General features: G+C 43.1%; 1 protein-coding gene across 1 annotated transcript in view; it reads right to left on the minus strand.

Moving 5' to 3' along the window:
* Positions 1-4,378, minus strand: part of NDUFA9 (NADH:ubiquinone oxidoreductase subunit A9) — a 35,932-nt gene extending 31,554 nt beyond the window's left edge. The window contains exons 1-2 of the mRNA XM_056517230.1: positions 4,222-4,378; positions 354-524 (exon numbers count right to left, since the gene is read on the minus strand). Of these exons, the coding sequence (XP_056373205.1) occupies positions 354-524; positions 4,222-4,270 (220 nt within the window). The 5' untranslated portion in view covers positions 4,271-4,378. The remainder of the gene's footprint in view (positions 1-353; positions 525-4,221) is intronic.
* Positions 4,379-14,865: the final 10,487 nt, after the last annotated feature.

Raw genomic sequence — 14,865 nt, forward strand, 5'->3', positions numbered from 1 at the left:
GAGGGAGGGGGATGAATATTCATAAGCGGGTGGCGCTGATGTCACATTGCCACTAGGCTCCTAAAACCCCCGCCCGTGCCAGTTACAGACACATTTGCATATATAGAAAAACTAAGATTGGGGGCGAAAGGCCGCACGGATCCGGGCAAGGTAGGGATCATAGGAATCAGCGCCCCCCGCACTACCCGTCAGTACCTGTGGTTAGTGCGGGAGTGATCATGTGACAGTTTTCCTTTAATATGTTTGCAATTAGTAATAAGAAAACTAAATCAGGCCATTAGATTCTGCTATAAGAAAGGCAAACAGTGCCCCCTTGTGGATACATGAGGGTAGTGACACACAGAGGACTGTACCTAGCCTGTTGACAACATATCGCCCCAGGAATCCGGAAGCGCCAAACACTGTGGCCACCACCCCGCTGACAGCGGAGCGCCCAGGCTTCCCATGGGAGATGACAGCATGATGTGTGCTCCTCTGCTGCAACGCCACGGGAACGGAGGCGGCCAGCGACGGGATCTGTGACCCTAAGACAAAGGGAAAAAAGACAGAAGAGATATAAAAAGGGACATAATCATAATATATGTAAGGACAGAGTTCCAGACATGACAGGGACGGCAACAAACTGGATAACTGTAAATGGGAATCTTCGGAAAAATTTAAAGGGGACCTTTCATCCAAAAAACTTTTGATATATTATAGATTAATGTATGCAGAATAACTTTACAATTGCATGTTATTAAAAAAATATGCTTCTTTCTATTTAATTTTCCACTTTGAAAAAATGACCACTAGAGGTCTCCCTACCAGTCCTTTTTATTTATTTATTTTTTATAGATTTCAGACTCATTCTGGAGTCCTATATCTCAGACTGCAGCCGGGACAGAGACAAACTCCCTGCCAGGGAGCAGTGCTGAGTTTGTCTGTGTCCCAAACAAAATGGAGTAGGTTTATAAATCTAAAGTTGTATTCTTCCACCTATCAAAGGGGAATGCCCATTGCGCCACGTCAAAATGACAGCCGTCAAACTTAAAAGGGGAATTTTAAGAAAAAAATTATATATATATATATATATATATATATATATATATATATATATATATATCTCAACTGGCACCAGAAAGTTAAACAGATTTGTAAATTATTTCTATAAAAAAAAAAAATAATCTTAATCCTTCCAATAATTATCAGCTGCTGAAGTTAAGTTGTTCTTTTCTGTCCGACAACAGTGCTCTCTGCTGACATCTCTGTCTGTCTCGGGAACTGCACAGAGTAGAAGAGGTTTGCTATGGGGATTTGCTTCTACTCTGGATAGTTCCCGAGACACGTGTCATCAGAGAGCACTTAGAAAGAAAAGAACAACTCAACTTCAGCAGCTCATAAGTACTGAAAGGATTAAGATTTTTTTTTATAGAAGTAATTTACAAATCTGCTTAATTTTCTGGAGCCAGTTGACACATATATACTGTATATACAAAAGTTTTTTCCTGGATAACCCCTTTAAAGAAACAAAAAAATAAATAAATAAAGTTTGACGGGCGCAGGGTCTGAGGCCGGGGTGTCATTGAAATTCAAATGCAATATAATATTTGCCGGATTTTGAGGGCACATTATCTCAGTAATCGCAAGTTGCATATCTACCACAATCCGATTATTTTTGCAATAAATCATGCAGCCCAATACCCCCCCCCACAGGGCATCAACAGGAGAAACCCTTTAGGGCAGGGATGGCTCCTTTGGCTGTTGCAAAACTACAATTCCCAGCATGCCTGGACAGCCGTTGGCTGTCAAGGCATGCTGGGAGTTGTAGTTTTGCAACAGCTGGAGGTCCACAGTTGGGAAGCCACCGATGTACACAATCCATTTCCCAATATGTAAATAATCAGTGCAGGGAATTCTGGGAGATTTCAGCTCTGAAGTCTTTAAAGGGGTTATCCAGGAAAAAACTTTTTTTTTTTATATAATCAACTGGCTCCAGAAAGTTAAACAGATTTGTAAATTACTTCTATTAAAAAATCTTAATCCTTTCAGTACTTATGAGCTTCTGAAGTTAAGGTTGTTCTTTTCTGTCTAAGTGCTCTCTGATGACACCTGTCTCGGGAAACGCCCAGTTTAGAAGAGGTTTGCTATGGGGATTTGCTTCTAAACTGGGCGTTTCCCGAGACACGTGTCATCAGAGAGGACTTAGACAGAAAAGAACAACTCAACTTCAGAAGCTCATAAGTACTGTAAGGATTAAGATTTTTAATAGAAGTAATTTACAAATCTGTTTCACTTTCTGGAGCCAGTTATATATATATATATATATATATATATATATATATATATATATATATATATATATATATATATATATTAGGGGGTGTGAATCGCCAAGAATTTGGCGATTCGATTCGAATCGCGATACCAGTGTGGCGATTCGATATATCCCGATATATCGCGATACCGTCTAGGTGACGATACATCGCGATATATCGCCCACCTGGGAGCATTCATAGATCCCAATAGATGCCGCTGTCAGCTTTGACAGTGGCGATCTAGTACTCCGGTGCTCACTTTTCTCATGTTATCCCGTCCGGGCTGCAAAATAAAATAAAACGCACTTTATCTTACCTGCCAACGAGCCCCCGGAGCTCCGGTACAGGCGTTCGGTCCCCGGGCTGTATTCTTCTTACTTCCTGTTAGCCCGGCACGTCACATGGAGCTTCAGCCTATCACCAGCGGAGGCGGGACATCGCTGCGGCCAGTGATAGGCTGAAGCTCCGTGTGACGTGCCGGACTAACAGGAAGTAAGAAGAATACAGCCCGGGGACCGAACACCTGTACCGGAGCTCCGGGGGCTCGTTGGCAGGTAAGATAAAGTGCGTTTTATTAAAAATTCCACATCCCTAAAAGAATCGATTCAAAAATATTTTGAATCGATTCTGTATCGGCAAATGAAAAATCGCGATTATCGCGAGAATCGATTTTTTCTTACATCCCTAATATATATATATATATATATATATATATATATATATATATATATATATAAAGTTTTTTCCTGGAATACCCCTCTAAATGCGGCTCTGGAATATAATACAGGCTGTAAAATGATAAAGTAATGTACAATGTGACTCGGCTACGTGTGTAAGTCAACTATATGTAAGTGACCGTACTCTTTAACCCCTTCCTCACTAGAACAAACGTCAGGTCAAGTTATACATATATGTATATATTTAAAACATTTTTTGTTTCACAATACAGCAGTATCAAAAACGACAACTCCCATCATCATGTCGAAGGCTGTCAGGACACAATGGCTGTAGTAGTTTGCAGGCAGGGGAGCACTGCATTAAAGGGGTACTCCACTGGAAAACATTTTCTTTTAAATCAACTGGTGTCAGAAAGTTAAACAGATTTGTAAATTACTTCTATTAAAAAAATCCCAATCCTTCCAGTACTTATTAGCTGCTGAATACTACAGAGGAAGTTCTTTTCTTTTTGAATTTCCTTTCTGTCTGACCACAGTGCTCTCTGCTGACACCTCAGTCCATTTTAGGAACTGTTCAGAGCAGGAGAGGTTTGCTATGGGGATTTGCTCCTTCTCTGGACAGTTCCTAAAATGGACAGAGGTGTCAGCAGAGAGCACTGTGGTCAGGCAGAAAGGAAATTCAAAAAGAAAAGAACTTCCTGTGTAGCATACAGCAGCTGATAAGTACTGGAAGGATTAAGATTTTTAAATAGAAGTAATTTACAAATCTGTTTAACTTTCTGGAACCAGTCGATTAAAATAAAAAAATGTTTTCCAGGGGAGTACCCCTTTAAATGGTAAATTTTAAAGGGGGACACTAAAAAGTACAACTCATACCGAAAAGACAAGAAAAGAAAAAAAAGCATTCGGCTTAGTCAATGACAAAGTAAAAAAGTTACATCTGCTGGAAAAAAACATACGAAAAAAAGGGGGCGCAAATTCCCTAATGCAGAACCTTCCAGCAACTTGAGTGCAAACCTGATCACGTGACATACTATGGGGTTATCAGGAAGTGAACCTGGAACGGTCAGCTGGGTTAGAACTAGAAGTCCCAGCAATGCACTTTAACCAGGACAAACAGTCGTGACCTGTCACAAGCTCTAGCGGACACCTGGAAACCTGCTGGGACTTGTAGTCCTACAGAAAGGAGCGTTTACGCTGCGGAATGTACATGAGGACGGCCGTGTGTCTCTTCCACCCGTATGACTTACGTGACATTGCCCGGGCACCGGCCGCCCTGCAGAGGATAATGACCGCCATCTTTGCCCGAGATCCCACGAGCCTGCGCAAAGTACGGAAGCCGCGACGGACGCGTTTTGGAGGAGTTACAACTTTGACACGGCGCAAAGGCTCCACCTAGTGGTGGAAATGTGCAGTCACCACAGCTACGGTACTGCTGCGGCACCTCCTATATTGTAGATATATTTAGATAGTGTATAAATATCATGTCTATCTGTCATATCTATATATCTCATATCTATCATGTCTATCTGTAATATCTATATATCTCATATCTATCATGTCTATCTGTAATATCTATATATCTCATGTCTATCATGTCTATCTGTAATATCTATATATCTCATATCTATCATGTCTATCTGTAATATCTATATATCTCATATCTATCATGTCTATCTGTCATATCTATATATCTCATATCTATCATGTCTATCTGTAATATCTATATATCTCATGTCTATCATGTCTATCTGTAATATCTATATATCTCATATCTATCATGTCTATCTGTAATATCTATATATCTCATATCTATCATGTCTATCTGTAATATCTATATATCTCATATCTATCATGTCTATCTGTCATATCTATATATCTCATATCTATCATGTCTATCATGTCTATCTGTAATATTTATATATCTCATTTCTATCATGTCTATCTGTCATATCTATATATCTCATATCTATCATGTCTATCTGTCATATCTATATATCTCATATCTATCATGTCTATCTGTCATATCTATATATCTCATATCTATCATGTCTATCTGTCATATCTATATATCTCATATCTATCATGTCTATCTGTAATATCTATATATCTCATATCTATCATGTCTATCTGTAATATCTATATATCTCATTTCTATCATGTCTATCTGTAATATCTATATATCTCATTTCTATCATGTCTATCTGTCATATCTATATATCTCATATCTATCATGTCTATCTGTCATATCTACATATCTCATATCTATCATGTCTATCTGCCATATCTATCTATCTATCTCATATCTATCTATCTCATATCTATCTATCTCATATCTACCTATTTATCTCATATCTATCTATCTCTCTCATATCTATCTATCTATCTATCTATCTATCTATCTCATATATATCTATCTATCTCATATCTATCTATCTATATCTGTATGCATTTTTACCACTAGCTGTCTAGCTCCAATATATATATATATATATATATATATATATATATATATATATATATATATATATATATATACACATTCAGATACTTTAAGGTAGTGTTCATCAACCTGTGGCTCACCAGTCGTTGCACAACTACAACTCCCATCATGCCCTGAACTAAAGTTTTGCAACAGCTGGAACCCTGCTTGAGGCCATGTTCATATGCAACAGTGTTTCCCAACCAGGGTGCCTCCGGCTGTTGCAAAACTACAACTCCCAGAATGCCTGGACAGCCGAAGGGCTGTTTTTTTTTTTTGGCGCCATGATCTACATATTTTATAGGCACCATTTTAGGGGTAGATTGGAGTCTTTGGTCGCTTTATGTTCTCTGGGTTGTAAAGTCATTAAAAAACACAATTCTCACATTGAGGGGAATTTATCAATTTTATACTTTTTTTTTCTCTCTAAATTTGTCCCAGGAAAAGTCGCAGACAGGTCCCATGTGACTTTTCCTGCACCATTTCATTTACACTGTTTAATTTTCATGACCACGTAGTGATCTGATTTATTAGATCACTTTGTGCAGTGGTCAGTCATTTATCATGTGCGACTTTTCTGCAGAAAAGTCACAGAAAAGTCGCACGGACCAGAGGAAATCACAGGGCAATTCAACCCTGCCCTATATCACTCCACGCGGCAATTGTATTAAAGGGGTACTCCGGTGAAAAACTTTTTTTTTTTAAATCAACTGGTGCCAGAAAGTTAAACAGATTTGTAAATTACTTCTATTAAAAAAATCTTAATCCTTCCTGTGCTTATTAGCTGCTGAATACTACAGTGGAAATTCTTTTCCGTTTGAAACACAGAGCTCTCTGCTGACATCACGAGCACAGTGCTCTCTGCTGACATCTCTGTCCATTTTAGGAACTGCCAGCGTAAAAGGAAATCCCCATAGCAAGCATATGCTGTTCTGGACAGTTCCTAAAATGGACAGAGATGTCAGCAGAGAGCACTGTGCTCATGATGTCAGCAGACAACTCTGTGTTTCAAAAAGAAAAGGAAGGATTAAGATTTTTTAATAGAAGTAATTTACAAATCTGTTTAACGTTCTGGCACCAGTTGATTTAAAAAAAAAAAGTTTTTCCCCGGAGTACCCCTTTAAGGTCCGTACGTCTTTTAATACAATTGTCATAGGGCCTGCCTCTGCGATATTTAAACAAAGCAGTTCAGCAGCATTCATCAACGTCCGTGCACCATTTGATAAATTTGGCGCACGGACGTCACTTTGCCCGCAACTTTTTTTTTTATCTAAACTGATTTAAAAGCAAGTTCAGTTTTGATAAATGCCCCTCAAAGGGTATATTTTTTCTTTACTGCATTTACTGTGTGGCATAAACAGTAAGGGGGACATTCACTAGTGTGTGTTTGCATCGTGTTGCATGCATCTTTTTTTTTTTTTTGCGCCTTTTTATTTTATGCTTGTTCTCAAAAGGCTGTGAAATCCAGTGGTGCGCCATTTAAGATGCAGTGGACGATATTTATTATGTGCGCCTTTTATCAAAAGGGCGCAAAAAAGTGGCATCAGGCCCCAAAAAAATGACGCAAAGTCATTCCATTTCAGACCAACCTTTCCATTGTGGCAGGAGGCAACGAAATCTGGGCTAAAATTCAAAAGGAGCAATATTTATTAAAGGGTGACTCCGCTCCCCAGCGTCCGGAACATTGAGTTTCAAACACTGGGTGCGAGCTTCCGTGTTCACACCCGCCCCCTTGTGACATCACGTCACGCCCCGCCCCCTCAATGAAAGTCTGTGGGAAGGGGACGCGACGGCCCCCTTCCCATAGACTTTCACTGAGGGGGCAGAGCGTGACGTCCAGAGGGGGCAGGCGTGAACACGGAAGCTCGCACCCAGTGTTCGAAACTCAATGTTCCAGATGCTGGGGAGTGGAGTAACCCATTAAGGCTGTGCGCTTTAATAGTAAATTTGGCGCAATTTAGCCAAAAAAAAAAAAATCACCCAAAAATTCTGCCAGCAGAAACGGCTGTCGTGCCCCCTCGGAAATTCCAGACCCCAGACTCCACCGAAAGAATGAAAATGGTCGTTCTTTTGGCAGAATCCGCTCTGCAGGGCATTGCCGTCAATTGAGACGGCGCATTTCCAAGGGGTCCAAGCCCCGACCAGTTTTGCTGGTGCTTATTCCAGAAAGAATCTCCATCCGGAGATATTAATAGTGTGAATGAGGCCTAACACAGGGGAGGTTTGTGGCGCTTTATTGTTTATAGTAAGATTCTCTTTGTTGCCCATAGCAACCAATAACAGCTCTGCTTTCTGTTTACCAGAGCTCATTCATATATGAAATCTGAGCTCTGACCGGTTGCTACGGGCAACAAACAGCAGAAAAATCTGCGCAAAATCTGCAGCAGCCGGAAATACGCTGCGTATCCCTCGCTCACCATATACACACAAGGCTTTCCGGCGGCAGCCCTATGTGTGCAGTGAGTTTTGGAGGCGGAGCCACGCGTCACATGGGAGGAGAGATTTCCGAACCCATGCAAAAACCGAACCGCTCCTCCCCTCAGCTCTTTCGCTCCTGCCCTTCACTCTCCGAAGTTTTCCGAAGCTATAGCGAGGGAGGAGCGAGGGCAGAGGCCGAGATCGCACGTCTGCAGGAGATGATTAAGCCACGCCCCTTAGGTTCAGAAATCTCATTTCACACCCCCCCTCTCTACAAGAAGACACAGCAGGGGGGATTAAGCCACGCCCCCTAAGGACATCTCAGAGGGGAGAGAGGACGTGCACAGCTCCTCACCTCCATAATGATGTGTGAGGAGGACAGACTGCACTGCACGGGGCTGAGGATTTCTATGTGTGAGGGGGGGCTCCTGAATGACACATGCTGGGAGTTGTAGTCTCTGTTATGTGTGTATGCCAGGGTTTCCCAACCAGGGAATGCTGGGAGTAGTAGTTTTGCAACATCTGGAGGCACCCTGGTTGGGAAACACTTGTGTATGAACTACAACCCCCAGGAGACTACAGAGATACAACAGAGGTGTTGGTGAACTACAACCCCCAGGAGACTACTGAGATACAATAGAGGTGTTGGTGAACTACAACTCCCAGGAGACTACTGAGATACAATAGAGGTATTGGTGAACTACAACTCCCAGGAGACTACAGAGATACAATAGAGTCGTGGTGAACTACAACCCCCAGGAGACTACTGAGATACAATAGAGGTGTTGGTGAACTACAACTCCCAGGAGAATACTGATACAATAGAGGTGTTGGTGAACTACAACCCCCAGGAGACTACTGAGATACAATATAGGTGTTGGTGAACTACAACTCCCAGGAGAATACTGATACAATAGAGGTGTTGATGAACTACAACCCCCAGGAGACTACTAAGGTACAATAGAGGTCTTGGTGAACTACAACCCCCAGGAGACTACTAAGATACAATAGAGGTGTTGGTGAACTACAACTCCCAGGAGACAACTAAGATACAATGTAGGTGTTGGTGAACTACAACTCCCAGGAGACTACAGAGATACAATAGAGGTGTGGTGAACTACAACCCCCAGGAGACTACTGAGATACAATAGAGGTGTTGGTGAACTACAACTCCCAGGAGACTACTAAGACAATAGAGGTGTTGGTGAACTACAACCCCCAGGAGACTACTAAGATACAATAGAGGTGTGGTGAACTACAACTCCCAGGAGACTAAGATACAATAGAGGTGTTGGTGAACTACAACTCCCAGGAGACTACAGAGATACAATAGAGGTGTTGGTGGACTACAACTCCCAGGAGACTACTAAGACAATAGAGGTGTTGGTGAACTACAACCCCCAGGAGACTATTAAGATACAATATAGGTGTTGGTGAACTACAACTCCTAGGAGACTACAGAGGCAGCATGCTGGTGTTATACCACTGACTGAACACTCCTGAATGACACATGCTGGGAGTTGTAGTCCCTTTTGTGTGTGTATGCCAGTGTATCCCAAACAGGGCTGATTATATTAGTGTGCTTTGTATAACATATATATATATATATATATATATATATATATAAGTGTGCTGTGTCTAATGCTGTGTATATATATATATATATATATATATATATATATGTGGTGTCCCAGTACCGCATTTCATACGGTACTTATTTATCTATGGGTCCCTGTAGCCAGAGTCCCTAGGACTTAGTAATCTCTGTTAGTCAGTCCGCCCCTAGTCGGCTCTATTATAGTATATAGATTTCTAATTTGTCCATAGAATAATGTATATAGTATTATTTCTGTATATAAATGGTTAATTACCTGTTTCAATTAGCGTTGCAGGACCTGCGGGTCATGTTACAAGGTGAACTCTATGGTTTTAGCTTAAGGACCTTTGGAGGCCCTCTTACGTCAGTAATCCCATCACACCATGTACTGGTGAATGGCAGACGTTCGGACCAATCAGAATCGCCACACCCCCTGCCCATATAAGGGAGCGGCGGCCGACTTATCGCTCTCTTTCTCCTGGCTCTTGATGAGAGAAAACCTATATCGCAATAATCACAGTGATTTAAGCCTGAGCCTTGCGGCAACGGCTGAATGATCTAAATTATAGAGTGTGTCATCCCCTAAGCACACTGCAGCATCACCGGACCCAATATTTTCCCTAAATCCGGACGGATCTGCACATCACTCCTTAAATTCAGAGACTACAAGTTTAATGCAAGGTCCGCAACTTCTAAATGAGCCATCGTTTGTCAAATCCATCGTATGTTGAGGGATTCGTGCAATGTAAAGTATAGGAAGCTGTACTCACCTGTCCCCGCCGCTCGAGATGGTGTCCCCACTGCTCCCGATGGTGATCCCGGGCCTCCGCTGGGCTCTCCTGGTCTTCTCTGGTCCTCTTCTGTCTTCTCCGGTCCTCTGCTGTCTTCTCCGGTCCTCTGCTGTCTTCCGCAAGGTCTTACTGGGCCTGCGTAGCGACATCATTACGCCGCTGCGTACGCCATTCCTATTGTATGACACACGCAGCAGCGTATTGACGTCATCGGAGAGGGCCAAGAAGTCACCGGAAGACCAGCGCTGGACCCGGAGGGCACCCCGGAGCATCGTGGAGGTGTAAGTAATACTCACCGCACCACACGGGGAACATTAAGCTGCTATCCGGCAGCAGCTTAAGCATTTAGTGCTGCCGGATAGCACTTAATGCGATGGCCCGGACATAAAAAGCATCGTATGTCGATGCTGACATCAACATGCAATGGCCTCTGAGAGGCCATCGTATGTCGGTTTGATCATATGTCGGGGCTATCGTAGGTCGGGGGGGTCACTGTATATTAGTGTGCTGTGTATAACGCTGTATATATATATATTAGTGTGTTGTGTATAACGCTATATGTGTATATATATATATATATATATATATATATATTAGTGTGCTGTGTATATATATATGTTCGCTGTGTATGACGCTGTGTATAACGCTGTATATATATGTATTAGTGTGCTGTGTATAATGCAGGTTTTCTCGGGCTGCAAGGGGGTGGACGAACTGCACGGGCTGGTTTCTGCTTTTTCATGGAGTGTTCATTAGCCACATAAAGAGGACATAGAAATGAATGGGGTTTGTACAGGACATGAACATCACTGTATGAACCCTGTGCATTTATATGTCAGCGTTCATAGAGGGACGTAGAAATGCACGGGGTTCATACAGGGAAGCAGAGATGCACGGGGTTCATACAGGGAAGCAGAGATGCACGGGGTTCATACAGGGAAGCAGAGATGCACGGGGTCCATACAGGGAAGCAGAGATGCACGGGGTTCATACAGGGAAGCAGAGATGCACGGGGTTCATACAGGGAAGCAGAGATGCACGGGGTCCATACAGGGAAGCAGAGATGCACGGGGTCCATACAGGGAAGCAGAGATGCACGGGGTTCATACAGGGAAGCAGAGATGCACGGGGTTCATACAGGGAAGCAGAGATGCACGGGGTTCATACAGGGAAGCAGAGATGCACGGGGTCCATACAGGGAAGCAGAGATGCACGGGGTCCATACAGGGAAGCAGAGATGCACGGGGTTCATACAGGGAAGCAGAGATGCACGGGGTTCATACAGGGAAGCAGAGATGCACGGGGTTCATACAGGGAAGCAGAGATGCACGGGGTCCATACAGGGAAGCAGAGATGCACGGGGTTCATACAGGGAAGCAGAGATGCACGGGGTTCATACAGGGAAGCAGAGATTCACAGAGTTTGTACAGAGGTCTTCATGTCAGCGTTCATTGCACAGCAGCTTCAAGAGAAAATCATGTCAGGAGGGATGTACAGGAGAAATAACACAGTAACCTGTACATCTTCATCCAGGAGAAATAAAGAAGGAGAAAACGGATTTTGGCAGCAGCCGCCACTTTAAAGCTTCACTTGCAGAATTCTGGGAGTGGTGTTTGATTAAAACATTAACCTGTCTAGGACCAAGGGCGTACCTGTACGCCATCAGCGTTTCTGTTCACCACTGGTAACCGGGCGGTGAAGGGAACGGGATGCCTGATGAAATCGTTCAGAAAGCATTCCGTGCCAATGCCTGGGGGGGCTCCTGAGCTCCCCCCCCACCCCCCTTTGTCAATTCATACAGGAGATTTGCGGCAATTCCACCCTGAAGTGATAGGAGTGAGATGGCGGGGGAGCCACCCCACCTATCTCTGCTATTGGTCGGTCAGAAGTTTAAAAAAGACAGAGCGCAAAAAAAGTTTCACTTTTTTCGCTTTCTTCTACGGAAGAACAAACTAGATAAATGAGACAACGTGCACACGGATTGATCAAAAATATATATATATATTTTCAGCATGATATGAAGACTTTATTACATCTCAACAGTGGATTACACGGACCGTCGGGCATAAGTGACCAGTAAGGCTGCGTTCACACCACGATTTAGCCATACAGTTCCCGTATACGTTTTCAATTTGAAAACCGTACGGAACCGTATTGGAAAACCGTATGCATTGACTCTCCATTGAAAACCGTATGCCAAATGATGCATCAGGTTGTGTCCGTTTTGCATCCTGTACGGTTTTGTCAGTTTTTTTTCCCCGTACCCAAAACCGTAGCATACCACCACGGTTTTTTGGTGCGGGTGAAAAACCGTATGGAAACCATATACGTTTTTTTTGTTTTTTTTTAAATGGTAGTCAATGGGAACCGTATGTGCGTACGGTTCCATCCGGTTTGCACCATACGGTTTTTGACTTTGCACAGTTTTTTTCCTTAAAAATGTAAATCAAACAAGTGAAACTTTATTCATAATGGAGTGAAAAGTTAAAAACGTATATGTTTTTTTTCTTTCTTAAAAGAACGGATGCAACCGGACATCATTTTACAAACGGGTTAAAATTTGTACACACGTTTTGATACAGTTTAGTCCAGTTTTGAGGAATCAGTTTTTCATCCAAAAACCTGATACGGGAACTGTATTGCAAAATGTGGTGTGAATGCAGCCTAAGGGTACGTTCAGACGAGCGGATTTACAGCGCGTATTTCACTGCGGATCCGCCGCTGAAGGACCTCTGTATGCTGCCTTTACATGTGCCTGCTCGGAGCGGCAATACGCTGCTACGTGCAGGCACACTGACGAGATGGGCGAGTCGCCGCGCATGCGCGGTGTACTCGCACACAACGTGGCTGCTCCCCCTGCTCTGTGAGCTAGGGGAGAGCTACCGCGATGTGAGAGTATACTGCGCATGCGCGCAGCGACTCGCACATCCCACTGTGTCTGCCTGCCGCTCCGAGCAAGCACATGTACAGGCAGCATACAGAGGTCCTTCAGCGGCGGATGCGCAGAAAATACGAGCTGTAAATCCGCCAGTCTGAACGTACCCTGAAACTGGAAGTGTAGGCCTGGATCATGCATGCCAGGATATGCTATAACGGACTGAGCATAGTAGACCAGGGTTTCCCAGCCAGGGCGCCTCCAGCTGTTGCAAAACTACAACTCCCAGGATGCCCGGACAGCCGATGGCTGTCCGGGCATCCTGGGAGTTGTAGCTTTGCAACAGCTGGAGGCACCCTGGTTGGGAAACACTGTGCTTGACAGTGAACATTCCAGTGTAATGGTCATAGACAAGTCAGCCTGTCAGACAAACCAAACAATATAACGGGTTAAAGGGGTACTCCGGCGAAAAACATTTTATTTAATTTTTTTTTTTTTTAATCAACAGGTGCCAGAAAGTCAAACAGATTTGTTAATTACTTCTATTAAAAAATCTTTACCCTTCCAGTACTTTTTAGCAGCTGTATGGCACAGAGTTAATTCTTTTCTTTTTGAATTTCTTTTTTTGTCTTGTCCGCAGTGCTGACACCTGATGCCCGTATCAGGAACTGTCCAGAGCAGGAGAAAATCCCCATAGCAAACCTATACTGCTCTGGAAAGTTCCTGACACGGACAGAGGTGTCAGCAGAGAACACTGTGGACAAGACAAAAAAGAAAGTCAAAAAGAAAATAATTTCCCCTGTAGCATACAGCTGCTAATAAGTACTGGAAGGGTAAAGATTTTTTTTAATAGAAGTAAATTACAAATCTGTTTAACTTTCTGGCACCAGTTCATTTAAAAAAAAAAAAAAAAAAAAAAAATAATAATTTTCCACCAAAGTACCCCGTTAAAAGAGGTATTCTGATTCGAAAAGGGGGCATCACATCGGCCCAGCATTACATTCACATTATATTTCAAAGCATCTTCTAGTTCAGGTCATAAGACCGGGATAGGTGTCTGTAATATGGATGAAAAAATGCTAGTGTAAACCTTGCCAGCGTTTCAACCTGTATGTGCTGTTAATAAAAGAATAAAACCGACAAGTGGGTGTGGTCTCTTTCACTGAGTGTCAAAGGGGCGTTAACCTAAGCTGCTCTGCCACTATACAATCAATGCAGACAGAGTCCGGGATTTTTTCACATGATCACGACACCTTTGCCAGATCTGCCACCCTCTCTGTACTACAGTCTGACAGCAGCGCGGAGAGGATCATGACGTTCACAGGTTGTGTGCGCTATTGCCGCTCCGTTCCATTGAAGTGAATGGAGCAGAGTTGTAATACCACATACAACCTGAGGACTGGGTGGCGCAGTGTTTGGAAAAAATAGCAGTTTTTTCCTAATTCTCTCTGTGCTCCTGCTAGAAAGTAGGGGATTTTGGGGGGATTTTTACTTTTAAAAGGGGTATTCCGGTGACTTTTTTTTATATCAACTAGCTCTAAAAAAAAATCATAATCCTTCCTGGACTTATCAGCTGCTGACATTTAGTTGTTTTATTTCTGCACTCTGCTGACACCTGTCTGTCTGTCTCAGGAACGCCCCCTCCCATAGACTTGCATTGAGGGGACGTGGCATGATGTCACAAGGGAGCGTGGCGACCCTCGAAGCCTGCACCCAACGCTGGCGCACTGG

This window comes from Hyla sarda, chromosome 4 (assembly GCF_029499605.1).
Source record: "Hyla sarda isolate aHylSar1 chromosome 4, aHylSar1.hap1, whole genome shotgun sequence".
In the NCBI taxonomy this organism is placed as follows: Eukaryota; Metazoa; Chordata; class Amphibia; order Anura; family Hylidae; genus Hyla; species Hyla sarda.